The sequence below is a fragment of the Trematomus bernacchii genome, unplaced genomic scaffold (genome assembly GCF_902827165.1).
Source record: "Trematomus bernacchii unplaced genomic scaffold, fTreBer1.1, whole genome shotgun sequence".
NCBI classification, from domain to species: domain Eukaryota; kingdom Metazoa; phylum Chordata; class Actinopteri; order Perciformes; family Nototheniidae; genus Trematomus; species Trematomus bernacchii.
In genome coordinates this window covers 18223696-18240209 of record NW_022987720.1, presented here as the reverse complement: position 1 = coordinate 18240209, position 16514 = coordinate 18223696, and the positions used below count along the sequence as shown (strand labels likewise).

General features: G+C 38.1%; 2 protein-coding genes across 3 annotated transcripts; one reads left to right on the top strand and one right to left on the bottom strand.

Annotated features, from left to right (window-relative positions):
* Positions 1 to 3635: 3635 nt before the first annotated feature.
* On the top strand, positions 3636 to 8657 carry LOC117493632 (immunoglobulin lambda-1 light chain-like). Of its 2 annotated transcripts, XM_034144285.1 has the most exons (5): positions 3636 to 3792; positions 3885 to 4203; positions 4989 to 4992; positions 7331 to 7364; positions 8131 to 8657. In XM_034144285.1, the coding sequence occupies exons 1-5, from the start codon at positions 3651 to 3653 to the stop codon at positions 8454 to 8456; spliced, it is 825 nt and encodes a 274-aa protein (XP_034000176.1). In that variant the 5' UTR covers positions 3636 to 3650; the 3' UTR covers positions 8457 to 8657. The 2 variants fall into 2 exon arrangements, with proteins under 2 accessions (XP_034000176.1, XP_034000175.1); XM_034144284.1 differs by lacking the exon at positions 4989 to 4992 and having other exon boundaries at positions 3885 to 4207.
* A 1468-nt stretch (positions 8658 to 10125) lies between these two features.
* Positions 10126 to 13016, bottom strand: LOC117493636 (immunoglobulin lambda-1 light chain-like). The gene is made up of 4 exons (XM_034144290.1): positions 12860 to 13016; positions 12445 to 12767; positions 11409 to 11442; positions 10126 to 10634 (listed from the first exon to the last, which is right to left on the bottom strand). Exons 1-4 carry the CDS (start codon positions 12999 to 13001, stop codon positions 10309 to 10311), a joined length of 825 nt encoding a protein of 274 aa, XP_034000181.1. The 5' UTR covers positions 13002 to 13016; the 3' UTR covers positions 10126 to 10308.
* Between the last annotated feature and the right edge of the window lie 3498 nt (positions 13017 to 16514).

The window sequence follows — 16514 nt, the reverse complement described above, 5'->3', positions numbered from 1 at the left end:
GAAGTAAACTGTGAATGACCAAATGTTAACAATGAAACTATCAATGTATTTCAGTTAGAGAAGTTTCACTACTTTACACAGAGCTGACTCTTGACCTCTTCATTTACATGGAGCTATAAATAAGGAGACGAGGCCTACAGGTGCATTCTGGGAAGGAAGAGAGGGAGGATGAAAACTCACTTTCAGTTTCTCAATTTTTCAGATTTATTCTAGGATCGTAACTATTGTAAGCAGCTAAAAACAACACATGTAATGTTAGTCTCTCTGTTTTGATTCCATTAAAACATTATTTATAATAACACTTCTGATTCCTGAATTTTAATGAACATATTTAATTAATAAATATGAGGTTAAAACAGGTCTGTAATAAAAAACAAAAGGTTTCATGGAAATGTATGAATTAATAAGAAAAAAAAACTTGTATTCTGTGAACATTTCAGACAGTTTGATGCTGGAGTGCATATTTATTTATTCATGTTTTCACTATTAAATGTATTAAAGTTATGGATATATTTCATTAACTATTGTTCAAATAAAATCATTTAGACGCTTTTAAACCAATTATTCTTAACATGCAGAGCTCAGAAATGGAAGCAGGAAACCTCACGTTGGGACTCTAAAGGTCAGGAAAAATCTGTGGTCAATTTCGGTTTTCCTCAATTTGTGAATCCTAAATAAAGTATTGTTTAAAAAACAAAAAACTCAAATTAAGATTCTGTTTGGAAAGATCAGGATGAATATTTTCTCCTCCTCTACATTTCTGTCTTCATCAGGACACACCAATGGCAAGACTTGCTCCAATTTGACCCAGGTACTGGACAACTGGAAATATGCCATTTTAACCCAAGTGAAAGATCTGCTGATCAATGACCACGCTTCAGTCCTGCCTGAATACAACAGGTGGGTCACAACGGCTTCTCACTTTAAATTGTATTGCTGGTATGCTCAAACAAGATCAAGAAGAGAACATGTTGAGTAAGAGTGAGAATAACAACAGTCAGTGATGTCAGTGTGCTTTTAATGGTTTGCAATTTAGTGTAATAATACATTATATAACTTGCTTTGCTCTGCGCATGACAACTGAACTATCAGATCAAGTAAGTGATCCCATCCACACAAAGCCAACTCAACTTTGTAAATGACCTCACTATGGAGAATGTGCCAATGGGAAATGTTTCAGCTGAACATGTTCTGTGTATTGTGTAATATTGTGTTCTGATAAGTTCAGCGTTTTGGCTCTGGGACATGATACTAACAACTAGTAATGGCCATTCCTGATCAACCATATCAGATGCAGTGCTTACTGCACGTGTCCTTTCCTAAACTATATTTTCAGATTCTTTAAAAGGGACTTCCGTTCTTTATGTCTGCTATCCTGATGTTTCTGCATGTGGTGGGGCTGCTCCTGCTTAACAACATGTTGTGACTTTATGTTCATGAACTCTTGTCTTGGTTATGTATTGCAAGTAAACAATGTTCCTATTTCATGTCAGCTCATGAAAACATTGCCAAAGCTCATTCAAATAATGAAACCATTTGCTCTCTTGTACTTTCCTAAATGCCTCTACATGTGTCCAGGATCCAGCCTCTGTCCGAGGCCCTGGGAGACCTCTACAGGCAGTTCAACTCTCTGAAAGACGAGCTGGGTCGACTCACCTCAAAGTTTGACAGTGTGGAGGGTTTTGTGGACGACCTCAAGCAGGGCAGGTTTGCTCTGCCTCAGCGTCCCGTACAGAGGGTTCTCCCCGGTGTCGGACTGAGATCTCCACTGCGAGCACAGAGGAGGCCTCCTTACAGGGGGACTGTCCAGGAGCCCACCCTTGTCAGTGCGAGGAGAAGAGGGCCACAGAGACCTTAGACCCTTCAGTGTGGATGTTTCAAAATAATTCATATCTTTTATATATTCTTCACATAAGGAGATGATAAGTTTGTATAATATAAAGTCTTGCTCTTGTGATGTATGTGTAGAAAAAATATTTTTAAATTAATTAAATGTATCCTTTCCCGACAAAGTCACTTTTAACCACAAGATGGCAGCATTCACTCACATTATATCAGCTGTCATTATTGTATTAATAACTGGACATAAAGAACATGATGCCTATAAATGTAATCTAAAGTTGTGATATAATACTGTATAATCGCGTACAAATTGTTGGTATTTACCCACATTATTATTAAAAATAGATTAATTTTCAACATGTTTTGACTTGACTTGCTACATTGTAAAAGGACATAAAGGACGTATTTAGCATTTACATTTTTCTCTTTGACTCTAGTTGTATAAAGCATTGTGTCATGTCTTCACACTCACAGTCCAGTGTTGTGGAAGTTGCCATGCAAGATGCCATCCCAACATCTGGAAATCATTTGTTCTTTATCAGTTTTAAGGCCACATGTTGCGCTGAAGAGATGTGTGCCGGGGTCGTGTCAGCTGTAGCCAATATAAAGTTCCTGAAAGTTAGGCCATATGGCTTTTATTTGTTTTCCTCTCTGTAGTAGCCTGTTTGTCCTACCTATTCTAAAATGAGTTCTAAATGGACCAAAGTATAATCAAGATTCAAGGTTATTTCTGAGAAGATGATGACCTTTGAAGAGCAAAACAGTTCCTCTGTTCATCGTTACTTTGAACTTCACTTTTCAAAGGCAGTGTTGAAAATATTAAGTTCAGGTATTTTTTACATCATTTAGATTTCAGTCAGACAACTCACATGTTCTTAATATGTTTATTATAAGCAGCATATAGTTTGAGTTTGGCGTCTAGGCTCGGGCCTCATCACTCCACAGATTTACCAAGAACATTGAGTGATGATTAGATAACTATCCCCCGAGCCTACAGGTGGAAGCTGGGGTGGAGCTGGGGTGGTGGTGGGGCAGGCAAGCAGCAGCAACATGAAACACAGCAGCAGGAACATGAACGCAGCAATAGCAAGTGAACACAGCAGCAGCAGCAGCATAGCGAGGCAGAGGCAGGAAGACCTGGCAGCTTAATAGAGCGGCATGTTTAGGAGAATGTGTTTGGTTGGTTGTAAGAGGGACGAGGTGCGTCACGTGTTAATGTATCATTGGTGCTCGAGTTGACTGCCTGAACTAGCTCGCAGGCTTAGCCCCATTTGTCTTTTATTTTGGATGCTGCAATAATGTACAGATGAACACTGAGAGCTAATTACAATCCATTATGAAGATTTCATAACAAAACCTCTAGTTTTAGCCAGACTGTTTTCTTTTGAATTAAAAAGGTAACTTAATGCAAAACTTTACAGATCTGATAAAAATCAGCAACTGAGTTTTCATGCTCCGTCAGTCAAGCATCACCTCTCTACTCCTCCCTCTCTCTCCCAGGATGCACCTGTAGGCCTCGTCTCCTTATTTATAGCTCCATGTAAATGAAGAGGTCAAGAGTCAGCTCTGTGTAAAGTAGTGAAACTTCTCTAACTGAAATACATTGATAGTTTCATTGTTAACATTTGGTCATTCACAGTTTACTTCTAAATGTGGGGTCAGGTTAGTTTAATATCCTATACAATGAATGAATTAAACTATTTCCCCTCCACAAAAGATAAGTGATAAATCAATAGTGAAAACTATGCAGATTGTCCCAAAGCTCCTCCTCCTGTCAGCCACTCTCAGTTTCAGTGTTCAAGTATTAAATGGCTCCTCCAGCTCCTCCTCTCCTCATCCTCCAAACCCTCTCCTCTGTCAGCAGTGAGCTCACTTTCTTAGTTCCAAGACCCTCCTCACACACTGACACCATGCTGGGGACCCTCTGCACTCTCATCACTGCTCTAACATGTAAGGAGGCTGACTGACTGCAGCTCTGACCTCATGCTGGATTCATCAGTCTGTGTGTTTCTCTTGACTCCATGTCCTCTTGTTGTTTCCAGGTGTGAGTGGTGTGACGGTGGTGACACAGAAGCCTGTAGTGACGGTGAGGAAAGGAGAGACAGCCTCCATGGACTGTAACCTGGGGACTGTTACTAACTATGCTGCTGGCTGGTATAAACAGATTCCTGGAGGAGTTCCTCAGTTTGTACTGAGGTTTTATCACAGCTATAGCTCTCCAACCTATGGCTCTGGTTTCTCCTCTCCAAAGTTCACATCTACTCATCAGTTAAACACAGATTATCGTTTGATCATCAGCAATGTGGAGGAGGGAGACTCAGCAGTCTATTACTGTACAACATGGGATGACTCTGCTAAAGAGTGGGTATCACAGTGATTTACACCGTGACAAAAACCTCCTAACGAGTACTTCTGCTTTTTCAGCCTCTGACACATCTGATAACAGAGCCTTCAAACAACTCAGTGTCCCACACAATGTGAAATAACCTGTTTAAAAATATTTTAGAATTTTACCAACCAGTAACTGATATTTTTAATCTCTCCCTGTCCACTCACACACTGCCAGCTGTGTGGAAGCAAGCTCTGGTATCGCCCCTCTTCAAAGCTGGTGATCCCACGGAGTTGAATAACTATTGTCCTATCTCAAATCTTTCTGTGTTATCAAAGATTCTTGAGTCCCTTGTTTCTACTCAGCTAAAACTTTTTTTAAATTCACACAACATCCTTAACCCTATGCAATCTGGATTCAGATCAAAGCACAGTACTGTAAGGAATGCGTGGAAGGGTAGGACCCAAATGCAGACTATCAGAAAAGGTAAACGGTCTCGAAACAAAAATGAGCTTTATTCTCAAAGCTTAACAATAGCATGGCATGAAACACATAGGTTCTACAGAAAACTGACCGTGACCAACATGGTGGGAGACAGGAGAAACAAACATGACTGACATGGAGGAAGACAGGAAAAACCAACAATGAACCGACAGGGGAACACAGGAAGAGACAAGACTAAATACAGGGAGGGGTAATGACAAGACGAGACACAGCTGGGGTAAGGGAGGCAGAAACACAAGGGCAACAGGTGAACACAATCAAACAATCAGACACACCAGGGAAACTAAGACAGGAAGGCAAACACAGGAAGAAGGAACAGAGAAGACACAAGGAGGAAAACATTTCAAAACAAAACAGGAACCAGAGACAGAAAAAGACAAGACAAAACACAACACAGACAGATCGTGACAAGTACTGTGACTGCCAGTCTGAAATTCTTAGACGATATTAAGGCTGCTTTGGATAAGAAATCAGTTTGCGTTGCATTGTTTATTGACCTAGCCAAAGCATTTGACACTGTAGATCACCACATTATGTCTAATGTTATGTTGGTGTCTCGTTTCGGTCACAATGCCATTTGCTGGTTTCAGAGTTATCTAACCGACCGTACTCAATGCGTCAGGTTGGGTAGTACTGTCTCTGACCCTGTCACCTTGGAGAAGGGAGTTCCACAGGGCTCTATTTTGGGGCCCTTGCTCTTTTTATTATATGTAAACAATATTTGTAATCAGATGCAATTTTCTACCTATCATATGTATGCTGATGACACTATTGTATACTCATGTGCTCCTTCTCTGGATATGGCCGTTTCCAATTTAAAATCAGATTTTATCACGCTGCAGCATGCACTTCTTGATTCCAAACTGCTATTGAACAGTAAGAAAACCAAAGCAATGCTTTTTGCTCCCAAGTCAACGTCCTCTTGCCTCTCCATTGACACCCTTGATGGCGTTTCTGTTGAGTTTGTTGATACCTACAAATATCTGGGCTTTTGGTTGGACAGTAATCTGAACTTTAAACACCATATTGAAGTTTTAACAAAGAAATTGAAATTCACTCTTGGCTTCCTTTTCAGACTTAAATGTTGTTTTTCAATTTCATCCCGTAAAAGGTTGGTCTCTGGCTTATTCCTTTCCCAGCTGGACTACGGTGATACCATTTATAGATTTGCCTGTCCCACTGTTTTGGCCAAACTTGACCCACTTTACCATGCTGCACTGCGTTATATATCAAATGCACCCTATAGGACTCATCATTGCACACTGTATAGCCTAACTGGATGGTCCTCACTTACTATGCGTAGGATGCAGCATTGGTTTTTATTAATGTATAAAGCCATTTTAGGTAAGCTTCCACTCTACATATGTGTCAGATTTGCCCCAGTTTGCGACTCTTACAACCTCAGAACCAGTGCCTGGATACGGTTCCAGGTACCTGCTGTGCGGACTGAGGCTGGAAAAAGGAGTCTTTTTTATTATGGTCTTGGTCTTGGAATGACCTTCAGTCAAGCCTAAAACTGAGGGCACTTGTCTCTATAGCATGTTTTAAGTTGAAGTTGTCTGAAGTCCTTACCACCAGCTGCTCTTGCAGTAACAGGTAGTGCACTTTTCTTACTGTCCTAATGTGCACAATGTAGTGACTGCTTTTTCGTCTTTTGTTTTCTTAGTTATGTTCTCTGTATTTTATATGTTTGTGTTATGTGTTATGTGTAACGTTGCTGCCTTCTTGGCCAGATCAGCATTGAAAATGAGATTTTATCTCAATGTTTTTATCTGGTTAAATAAAAAATAAATTACCAGATTCATTTTAACAATAATTTATAAATCTATCCATACCTTTAATAAATGCTTTAATAATGAAAATATGAATACATAAATATGCCATCCAGCATCATCCATAATACCTGAAAATAATTCAGCCTTTTAAAGCCACTTTATCTTGCCAAATAATATCTTATAATTATAGAAAATGTACATAATCTGGGTTTAATACACAAGATACAGTAACAGTGACGGGACTTTAATGAGTCCTGTTTCCTGAGGCCCTGAAGAAACCTGACATACAATATTAAAAACATAAAAACATCACATTCACATCAGGAAATCTAGATGCAGACAATCAATAAACTAAATACATTTTAAATCAGTTTGTATAATTAGGGAAGATGTTTGTTTGTAGGGATTAACATTGAAACATTTGAAGATACAATATTTTTCCATTCTGTTACGTTCACAAATAAACATGGAAGTGAAGATAAATATGAACTGATACATTGATGATGTCGTTGATAAGATTATTTGATGATGAATTAAAATGGAGATTAAATCCCAATCTCTGTCTGGTGGAAGTTAATAATACTCATGCAGAGGACATCAAAAGAGGTCCAAACCCCATCTGCTTGAAAACATACAAAATAAATGAGAAACTTGCTCCTGTAATTATAAAAAAGTTTCACATCAAAAACACAATGTAGTTTGTCTGTGAATGAAAGCAGTCCTCAAGTCCAGCAGAGGTTTGGAATATAATCAGCCTGATGAAGTGAAGGAGATGTTGACAGTGAAAGTTGCTCTCAGCAGGATGTTTCAGTTCCACTCCCCTCATCAGTGAGAGTCAGGAGGTTTTTGTACAGCCATGTATACAAACTGAATCACTGTGGTATTCGGACAAGGCACCAAGCTGATTGTGACAAGTAAGTACTTTCTAACTCATCGTGAAACAGGATATATTTGATGTTTCTCTTATGTATGAAGAGCAATAATCATTGTTTATGTTGCTCACTGTTTTAAACATTAAGCATGTTTTTCATTAATTAACAGACTGGTTTTTAGATCTTCATGCCTAGCTGTGCTTAATTGAAGATAATGAAATGCTCACAATGTTTTACATATTTTCTACAAACATTTTAAAACAATTTGATGGTTGAGGGAATTTTACCAGATTTGAACAGTTTTAACATTTATAAACTATATTTAAAATGAAGGCTCATTAGATGTGCATTAAAGTCATTACTGAATGTGTGTAATTAGTGTTAAGTTTAAGGATCATTTGAAATATCCCTGAATAATATTGTAGCTATATGGGATTGGTATTTTTCTCTCTTTGGTGGTTATATACAAACAAAGCAGAGTTACGACTGATACACCATCATATTTCACAATGAATTAAATCAGTATTTTACAAATGTAAATACAGGATAAGATATATAAAATAACTTTATTAATTGATTAAAAGTATTCTGAATAAATGAAAAACATGTATTGGGTTGTGTTTGATAGATTTGTTTAAAAAGGAACAGTGCTCATAGGTCAAGACTTATATGTTTCTCTTTTGCCAATGCTTTACTTTTTCAGATTGATTGTTATAATATAAACTCATATACTAAATGGTTCTGTTTCTGTCTTGCTTTGTATAAATGATTTGATTAGTATTTGATGGAAGCTCGCATGTGTTTTCAGGCTCCAGCCTCCCTCCTCCTGTCCTCACAGTCTTCCCTCCGTCCAGTGCTGAGCTCCAGGCCAACAAAGCCTCTCTGGTGTGTCTGTCCAGTCAGTCTGGGCCTTTTGCAGATGTGAGCTGGTTGTCTGCTGGGAGTCCAGTGAGCAGTGGGATCTCTACCAGCACCGCTGTTCAGCAACCCGACAAGACTTTTCAAATCAGCAGCTATCTGTCCGTCCAGACGTCAGACTGGAACATGGATAAGGTTTACACATGTAAAGTGACTCAGGGCTCCCAGACTTCAGAGCAAAACATCAAGAAGTCTGAGTGTCCTGCTGAGCAATAGTAGAGGAGCACAATGACCGTTTAGTGTCTGCTGCTTTATTGTGTGTGCTGTTTGGTCATTACCAGCTTTACATGTGAGAGAACATGTGTCTGCAGGCTTGTGCTAAAGTTGTGACAGTTACGTGGAGGTGTTGTATCAGCTTTGCAAATGATTTAAATGTTTTTCAACATATTCAATTAAAACGCATTTCATAAAAACATTCTATTGCTTCTGTATTTTTTGTTAGTGATCATGGTAGTCAAGAATACACAGATGGTATCTTTATATCTCACTTTTAGTTAAATCTTTATCAAGAAAATGTGCTTAAAATTCTTTCATATGGTATAAACTTCTTTAAGAATATGATTTTAAGTGTGATAAAGGATAAAATTGAGAAAAACGTAACTACATGTAATACTTATTCTTTATGATATTCAAATCAGATACGATCAGCAACTGAAAGTGAGTTTTCATCCTCTGTCAGTCAAGCGTCACCTCTCTACTCCTCCGTTCCTTCCTTCCCAGGATGCACCTGCAGCCCTCATCTTCTTTCTAAAAGCTTTATGTAAATGAAGAGTTCAAGTAACAGCTTTCTGTAAAATAACAGTAAACTGCCAGTGACTGGAAACACAGACATTTGACCTTCTATGTGAATTATATACGTCTGCAGAGTATTCTTTTATATCCTTCATGGATTTCTACTGTTTAATACTTACAACATTTGTGAAAATGACCTTTTCACTAAGTTAATTTAATTAAAAGAATACCCCATCAGAAAGAGCCTCAGTGTCTGTTGTAATTCTACACTTTAGTTATATCAAGTTAGATTGTCTCATTCATTCAAAGAGCTTTTGGATTTTGAACTCAGCTTTTCTAGTTTGAGAAGGTTAAACTTACATCATGTATTCATTTTCTTCACAACTTGAACATTTTGTCACATGGACTCAATTTGCCTGAGTAAGTTATCAGTTGAACAATTTAAGAAAATAAAAAGATCTGCTTCCCCATTTGAGTTTAAAAAAACCTCCTCTTCAAACTGAATGCTAGGTTGAAGAGTGGATATGATCAACTTGTTATATCCTGAAGATATGTCATGTTTTAATCCGGACTAAAGTAAAGACACATGTTGATCTAAATGAGAAAACTGCATGTAGACAGGCACACACTCACTGGCCCAGGGGACCCAATCTAAAACTACACTGTTTGCCCATTTAGAAGTAAACTGTAAATGACCAAATGTTAACAATGAAACTATCCATGTGTTTCAGTTAGAGAAGTTTCACTACTTTACACAGAGCTGACTCTTGACCTCTTCATTTACATGGAGCTATAAATAAGGAGACGAGGCCTACAGGTGCATCCTGGGAAGGAAGAGAGGGAGGAGTAGAGAGGTGATGCTTGACTGACGGAGCATGAAAACTCAGTTTCAGTTTCTCTTTTTTTCAGATTTCTTCTAAGATCTTAACCGGTGCAAGCAGCTTCAAAACAGCGACGTAATGTTAATCTCTGTCTTCTGCTTTCATTAAAATAAACTTCTAATAACAATTGGGCTTTCTGAATTCTACTAAACATATTTTGATTAATAAGAGTTTGGAAAGACAGGTCTTTAATCTCAAAGTTTCAAGATTTAATGAAAAAGTATGAATAAATACAAAGACTTTTTTTGTTCTCAGATATTTTTTTATTTGTGTTTTTAATAAATCTTGCAAAAAAGAAATGCGCCATTTGCAAAGCTGATACAACACTTCCCTCTTACTGTCAACATTTGTATTCCATGCCTGCAGACACATGTTCTCTCACATGTAAAGCTGGTAATGACCAAACAGCACACACAATAAAGCAGCAGACACTAAATGGTCATTGTGCTCCTCTACTATTGCTCAGCAGGACACTCGGACTTCTTGATGTTTTGCTCTGAAGTCTGGGAGCCCTGAGTCACTTTACATGTGTAAACCTTATCCATGTTCCAGTCTGACGTCTGGACGGACAGATAGCTGCTGATTTGAAAAGTCTTGTCGGGTTGCTGAACAGCGGTGCTGGTAGAGATCCCACTGCTCACTGGACTCCCAGCAGACAACCAGCTCACATCTGCAAAAGGCCCAGACTGACTGGACAGACACACCAGAGAGGCTTTGCTGGCCTGGAGCTCAGCACTGGACGGAGGGAAGACTGTGAGGACAGGAGGAGGGAGGCTGGAGCCTGAAAACACATGGAGAGCTTCCATCAAATACTAATCAAATCATTTATACAAAGCAAGACAGAAACAGAACCATTTAGTATATGAGTTTATATTATAACAATCAATCTGAAAAAGTAAACCATGTTAAATGGGAAAAAGAGAAACATAGAAGTTATTAACTCATATGAGCACTGTTCCTTTCAAAAACAAATCTATCAAACACAAACCAATACGTTTTTTTCCTTTTTTCAGGATTAGTTTAATCAATTCATAAAGTCACTTTATATGTCTTATCCTTTTTAAAATGTGTAATATACTAATTTAAGTCAGTGTTCGATGTGATGGTGTATCAGCAGTAACTCTGATTTTATTGTATAACCACCAAAGTGAGAGAAAAGTCTAATCCCATATAGCCACAGAAATATTTGGGGATATTTAAATGTATTCCTAAACTTAAGACTAATAGTAATTAAACATTATAAACACACACTTTTAGTATTGATATCACACAAAAAAAAAGTCTTCAAATGAAATACAGTTTTAAGATGTTAAAATTCCCTCAACCATCAAAATATGTTTTAAATATTTGTTGAAAATATTTAAAACATTGTGAGCATTTCATTAGCTTCAATTACACACAGCTTGGCTTGAAGATCTAAAAACCAGTCTGTTATTTAATGAAAAACTTGCTTAATGTTTAAAACAGTGAGCAACATAAACAATGATTATTGCTCTTCATACATAAGAGAAACATCAAATATATCCTGTTTCACGAAGAGTTAGAAAGTACTTACTCGTCACTATCAGCTTGGTGCCTTGTCCGAATACCACAGTGATTCAGTTTGTATACATGGCTGTACAAAAACCTCCTGACTCTCACTGATGAGGGGAGTGGAACTGAAACATCCTGCTGAGAGCAACTTTCACTGTCAACATCTCCTTCACTTCATCAGGCTGATTATATTCCAAACCTCTGCTGGACTTGAGGACTGCTTTCATTCACAGACAAACTACATTGTGTTTTTGATGTGAAACATTTTTATAATTACAGCAGCAATCTTTTTATTTATTCGTTATCAGACGGTGTTTGGCCATCTGTTGATGTCCTCTGCATGAGTATTATTAACTTCCACCAGATGGAGTTTCTGATTTAATCTACATTTTAATTCATCGTCTAATAATCTTATCAACTGACACCATCAATGTATAAGTTCATATTTATCTTCGCTTTAAAGTTTATTTGTGAACGTAACAGAATGGAAAAAGATTGTATCTTCAAATGCTTTCAATGTTAATCCCTACAAACAAAAATGTTACCTAATTATACAAACTGATTTAAAATGTATTGAGTTATTGATAGTCTGCATCTAGATTACCGGATGTGAATGTGATAGTTACTTTTTCAATATTGTATGTCAGGTTTCTTCAGGGCCTCAGGAAACAGGACTCATTAAGTGTCCCTGTCACTGTTACTGTATCTTGTGTATTAAACCCAGATTATGTACATTTTCTATAAGTATAAGATATTATTTGGCAAGATAAAGTGGCTTTAAAAGCCTGAATTATTTTTCAGGTATTATGGATGATGCTGGATGGCATATTCATTTATTCATATTTTCATTATTAAAGCATTTACTAAAGGTATGGATACATTTATAAATTATTGTTAAAATGAATCTGGTAAAATCCTTTAAATGTTTTTAAACAGGTTATTGCACATGGTGTGAGACACTGAGTTGTTTGAAGGCTCTGTTATCAGATGTGTCAGAGACTGAAAAAGCAGAAGTTCTTGTGAGGAGGTTTTTGTCACGGTGTAAATCACTGTGATACGTTCTCATTCACAGAGCCGTCCCATGTATGACAGTAATAGACTGCTGAGTCTCCCTCCTCCACATTGCTGATGATCAAACGATAATCTGATGTAGACTGATGAGTAGATGTGAACTTTGGAGAGGAGAAGCCAGAGCCATAGGTTGGAGCGCTATTGCTGTGATGGAAATATAAAACAAACTGAGGGACTCCTCCAGGAATCTGTTTATACCAGCCAGCAACTCTGTTAGTAACAGTCCCCAGGTTACAGTCCATGGAGGCTGTCTCTCCTTTCCTCACCGTCACTACAGGCTTCTGTGTCACCACCGTCACACCACTCACACCTGGAAACAACAAGAGGACATGGAGTCAAGAGAAACACACAGACTGATGAATCCAACATGAGGTCAGAGCTGCAGTCAGTCAGCCTCCTTACATGTTAGAGCAGTGATGAGAGTGCAGAGGGTCCCCAGCATGGTGTCAGTGTGTGAGGAGGGTCTTGGAACTAAGAAAGTGAGCTCACTGCTGACAGAGGAGAGGGTTTGGAGGATGAGGAGAGGAGGAGCTGGAGGAGCCATTTAATACTTGAACACTGAAACTGAGAGTGGCTGACAGGAGGAGGAGCTTTGGGACAATCTGCATAGTTTTCACTATTGATTTATCACTTATCTTTTGTGGAGGGGAAATAGTTGAATTCATTCTTTGTATAGGATATTAAACTAACCTGACTGCACATTTAGAAGTAAACTGTGAATGACCAAATGTTAACAATGAAACTATCAATGTATTTCAGTTAGAGAAGTTTCCCTACTTTACACAGAACTGACTCTTGACCTCTTCATTTACATGGAGCTATAAATAAGGAGACGAGGCCTACAGGTGCATTCTGGGAAGGAAGAGAGGGAGGAGGAAAACTCACTTTCTGTTTCTCAATTTTTCAGATTTATTCTAGTATCGTAACTATTGTAAGCAGCTAAAAACAACACATGTATGTTAGTCTCTCTGTTTTGATTCCATTAAAACATTATTTATAATAACACTTCTGATTCCTGAATTTCAATGAACATATTTAATTATTAAATATGAGGTTAAAACAGGTCTGTAATAAAAAACAAAAGGTTTCATGGAAATGTATGAATCAATAAGAAAAAAAACTTGTATTAAGTGAACATTTCAGACAGTTTGATGCTGGAGTGCATATTTATTTATTCATATTTTCACTATTAAATGTATTAAAGTTATGGATACATTTAATCAATTATTGTTCAAATAAAATCCTTTAGACGCTTTTAAACCAATTATTCTTAACATGCGGAGCTCAGAAATGGAAGCAGGAAACCTCACGTTGGGACTCTAAAGGTCAGGAAAAATCTGTGGTCAATTTCGGTTTTCCTCAATTTGTGAATCCTAAATAAAGTATTGTTTAAAAAACAAAAAACTCAAATTAAGATTCTGTTTGGAAAGATCAGGATGAATATTATCTCCTCCTCTACATTTCTGTCTTCAGCAGGACACACCAATGGCAAGACTTGCTCCAATTTGACCCAGGTACTGGACAACTGGAAATATGCCATTTTAACCCAAGTGAAAGATCTGCTGATCAATGACCACGCTTCAGTCCTGCCTGAATACAACAGGTGGGTCACAACGGCTTCTCACTTTAAATTGTACTGCTGGTATGCTCAGACAAGATCAAGAAGAGAACATGTTGAGTAAGAGTGAGAATAACAACAGTCAGTGATGTCAGTGTGCTTTTAATGGTTTGCAATTTAGTGTAATAATAAATTATATAACTTGCTTTGCTCTGCGCATGACAACTGAACTATCAGAGCAAGTAAGTGATCCCATCCACACAAAGCCAACTCAACTTTGTAAATGACCTCACTATGGAGAATGTGCCAATGGGAAATGTTTCAGATGAACATGTTCTGTGTATTGTGTAATATTGTGTTCTGATAAGTTCAGCGTTTTGGCTCTGGGACATGATACTAACAACTAGTAACGGACATTCCTGATCAACCATATCAGATGCAGTGCTTACTGCACGTGTCCTTTCCTAAACTATATTTTCAGATTCTTTAAAAGGGACTTCCGTTCTTTATGTCTGCTATCCTGATGTTTCTGCATGTGGTGGGGCTGCTCCTGCTTAACAACATGTTGTGACTTTATGTTCATGAGCTCTTGTCTTGGTTATGTATTGCAAGTAAACAATGTTCCTATTTCATGTCAGCTCATGAAAACATTGCCAAAGCTCATTCAAATAATGAAACCATTTGCTCTCTTGTACTTTCCTAAATGCCTCTACATGTGTCCAGGATCCAGCCTCTGTCCGAGGCCCTGGGAGACCTCTACAGGCAGTTCAACTCTCTGAAAGACGAGCTGGGTAGACTCACCTCAAAGTTTGACAGTGTGGAGGGTTTTGTGGACGACCTCAAGCAAGGCAGGTTTGCTCTGCCTCAGCGTCCCGTACAGAGGGTTCCCCCCGGTGTCGGACTGAGATCTCCACTGCGAGCACAGAGGAGGCCTCCTTACAGGGGGACTGTCCAGGAGCCCACCCTTTTCAGAGCGAGGAGAAGAGGGCCACAGAGACCTTAGACCCTTCAGTGTGGATGTTTCTCAATAATTCATATCTTTTATATATTCTTCACATAAGGAGATTATAAGTTTGTATAATATAAAGTCTTGCTCTTGTGATGTATGTGTAGAAAAAAGATTTTTAAATTAATTAAATGTATCCTTTCCCGACAAAGTCACTTTTAACCACAAGATGGCAGCATTCACTCACATTATATCAGCTGTCATTATTGTATTAATAACTGGACATAAAGAACATGATGCCTAAAAATGTAATCTAACGTTGTGATATAATACTGTATAATCGTGTACGAATAATTATTTGATTATGATTGTTTGTATTTACCCACATCATTATTAAAATAGATTAATTTGCAACATGTATTGACTTGACTTGATACATTGTAAAAGGACATAAAGGACTTATTTAGCATTTACATTTTTCTCTTTGACTCTAGTTGTATAAAGCATTGTGTCATGTCTTCACACTCACAGTCCAGTGTTGTGGAAGTTGCCATGCAAGATGCCATCCCAACATCTGGAAATCATTTGTTCTTTATCAGTTTTAAGGCCACATGTTGCGCTGAAGAGATGTGTGCCGGGGTCGTGTCAGCTGTAGCCAATATAAAGTTCCTGAAAGTTAGGTCATATGGCTTTTAATTGTTTTCCTCTCTGTAGTAGCCTGTTTATCCTACCTATTCTAAAATGAGTTCTAAATGGACCAAAGTATAATCAAGATTCAAGGTTATTTCTGACAAGATGATGACCTTTGAAGAGCAAAACAGTTCCTCTGTTCATCGTTACTTTGAACTTCACTTTTCAAAGGCAGTGTTGAAAATATTAAGTTCAGGTATTTTTTTACATCATTTAGATTTCAGTCAGACAACTCACATGTTCTTAATATGTTTATTATAAGCAGCATATAGTTTGAGTTTGGCGTCTAGGCTCGGGCCTCATCACTCCACAGATTTACAAAGAACATTGAGTGATGATTAGATAACTATCCCCCGAGCCTACAGGTGGAAGCTGGGGTGGAGCTGGGGTGGTGGTGGGGCAGGCAAGCAGCAGCAACATGAAACACAGCAGCAGGAACATGAACGCAGCAATAGCAAGTGAACACAGCAGCAGCAGCAGCATAGCGAGGCAGAGGCAGGAAGACCTGGCAGCTTAAATAGAGCGGCATGTTTAGGAGAATGTGTTTGGTTGGTTGTAAGAGGGACGAGGTGCGTCACGTGTTAATGTATCATTGGTGCTCGAGTTGACTGTCTGAACTAGCTCGCAGGCTTAGCCCCATTTGTCTTTTATTTTGGATGCTGCAAGAATGTACAGATGAACACTGAGAGCTAATTACAATCCATTATGAAGATTTCATAACAAAACCTCTAGTTTTAGCCAGACTGTTTTCTTTTGAATTAAAAAGGTAACTTAATGCAAAACTTTACGGATCTAATCAAAATCAGCTACTGAGTTTTCATGCTCCGTCAGTCAAGCATCACCTCTCTACTCCTCCCTCTCTT

Coding starts and splice junctions, on each gene's coding strand:
- LOC117493636 (XM_034144290.1), bottom strand. CDS start 13,001: ATGGCTCCTCCAGCTCCTCCTCTCCTCATCCTCCAAACCCTCTCCTCT. Junction 11,443..12,444: donor ACGGCTCTGTGAATGAGAAC/GTATCACAGTGA, acceptor TGAATCACTGTG/GTATTCGGACAAGGCACCAA. Junction 10,635..11,408: donor CACCAAGCTGATAGTGACGA/GTAAGTACTTTC, acceptor ATGTGTTTTCAG/GCTCCAGCCTCCCTCCTCCT.
- LOC117493632 (XM_034144285.1), top strand. CDS start 3,651: ATGGCTCCTCCAGCTCCTCCTCTCCTCATCCTCCAAACCCTCTCCTCT. Junction 3,793..3,884: donor TCTCATCACTGCTCTAACAT/GTAAGGAGGCTG, acceptor TGTTGTTTCCAG/GTGTGAGTGGTGTGACGGTG. Junction 7,365..8,130: donor CACCAAGCTGATTGTGACAA/GTAAGTACTTTC, acceptor ATGTGTTTTCAG/GCTCCAGCCTCCCTCCTCCT.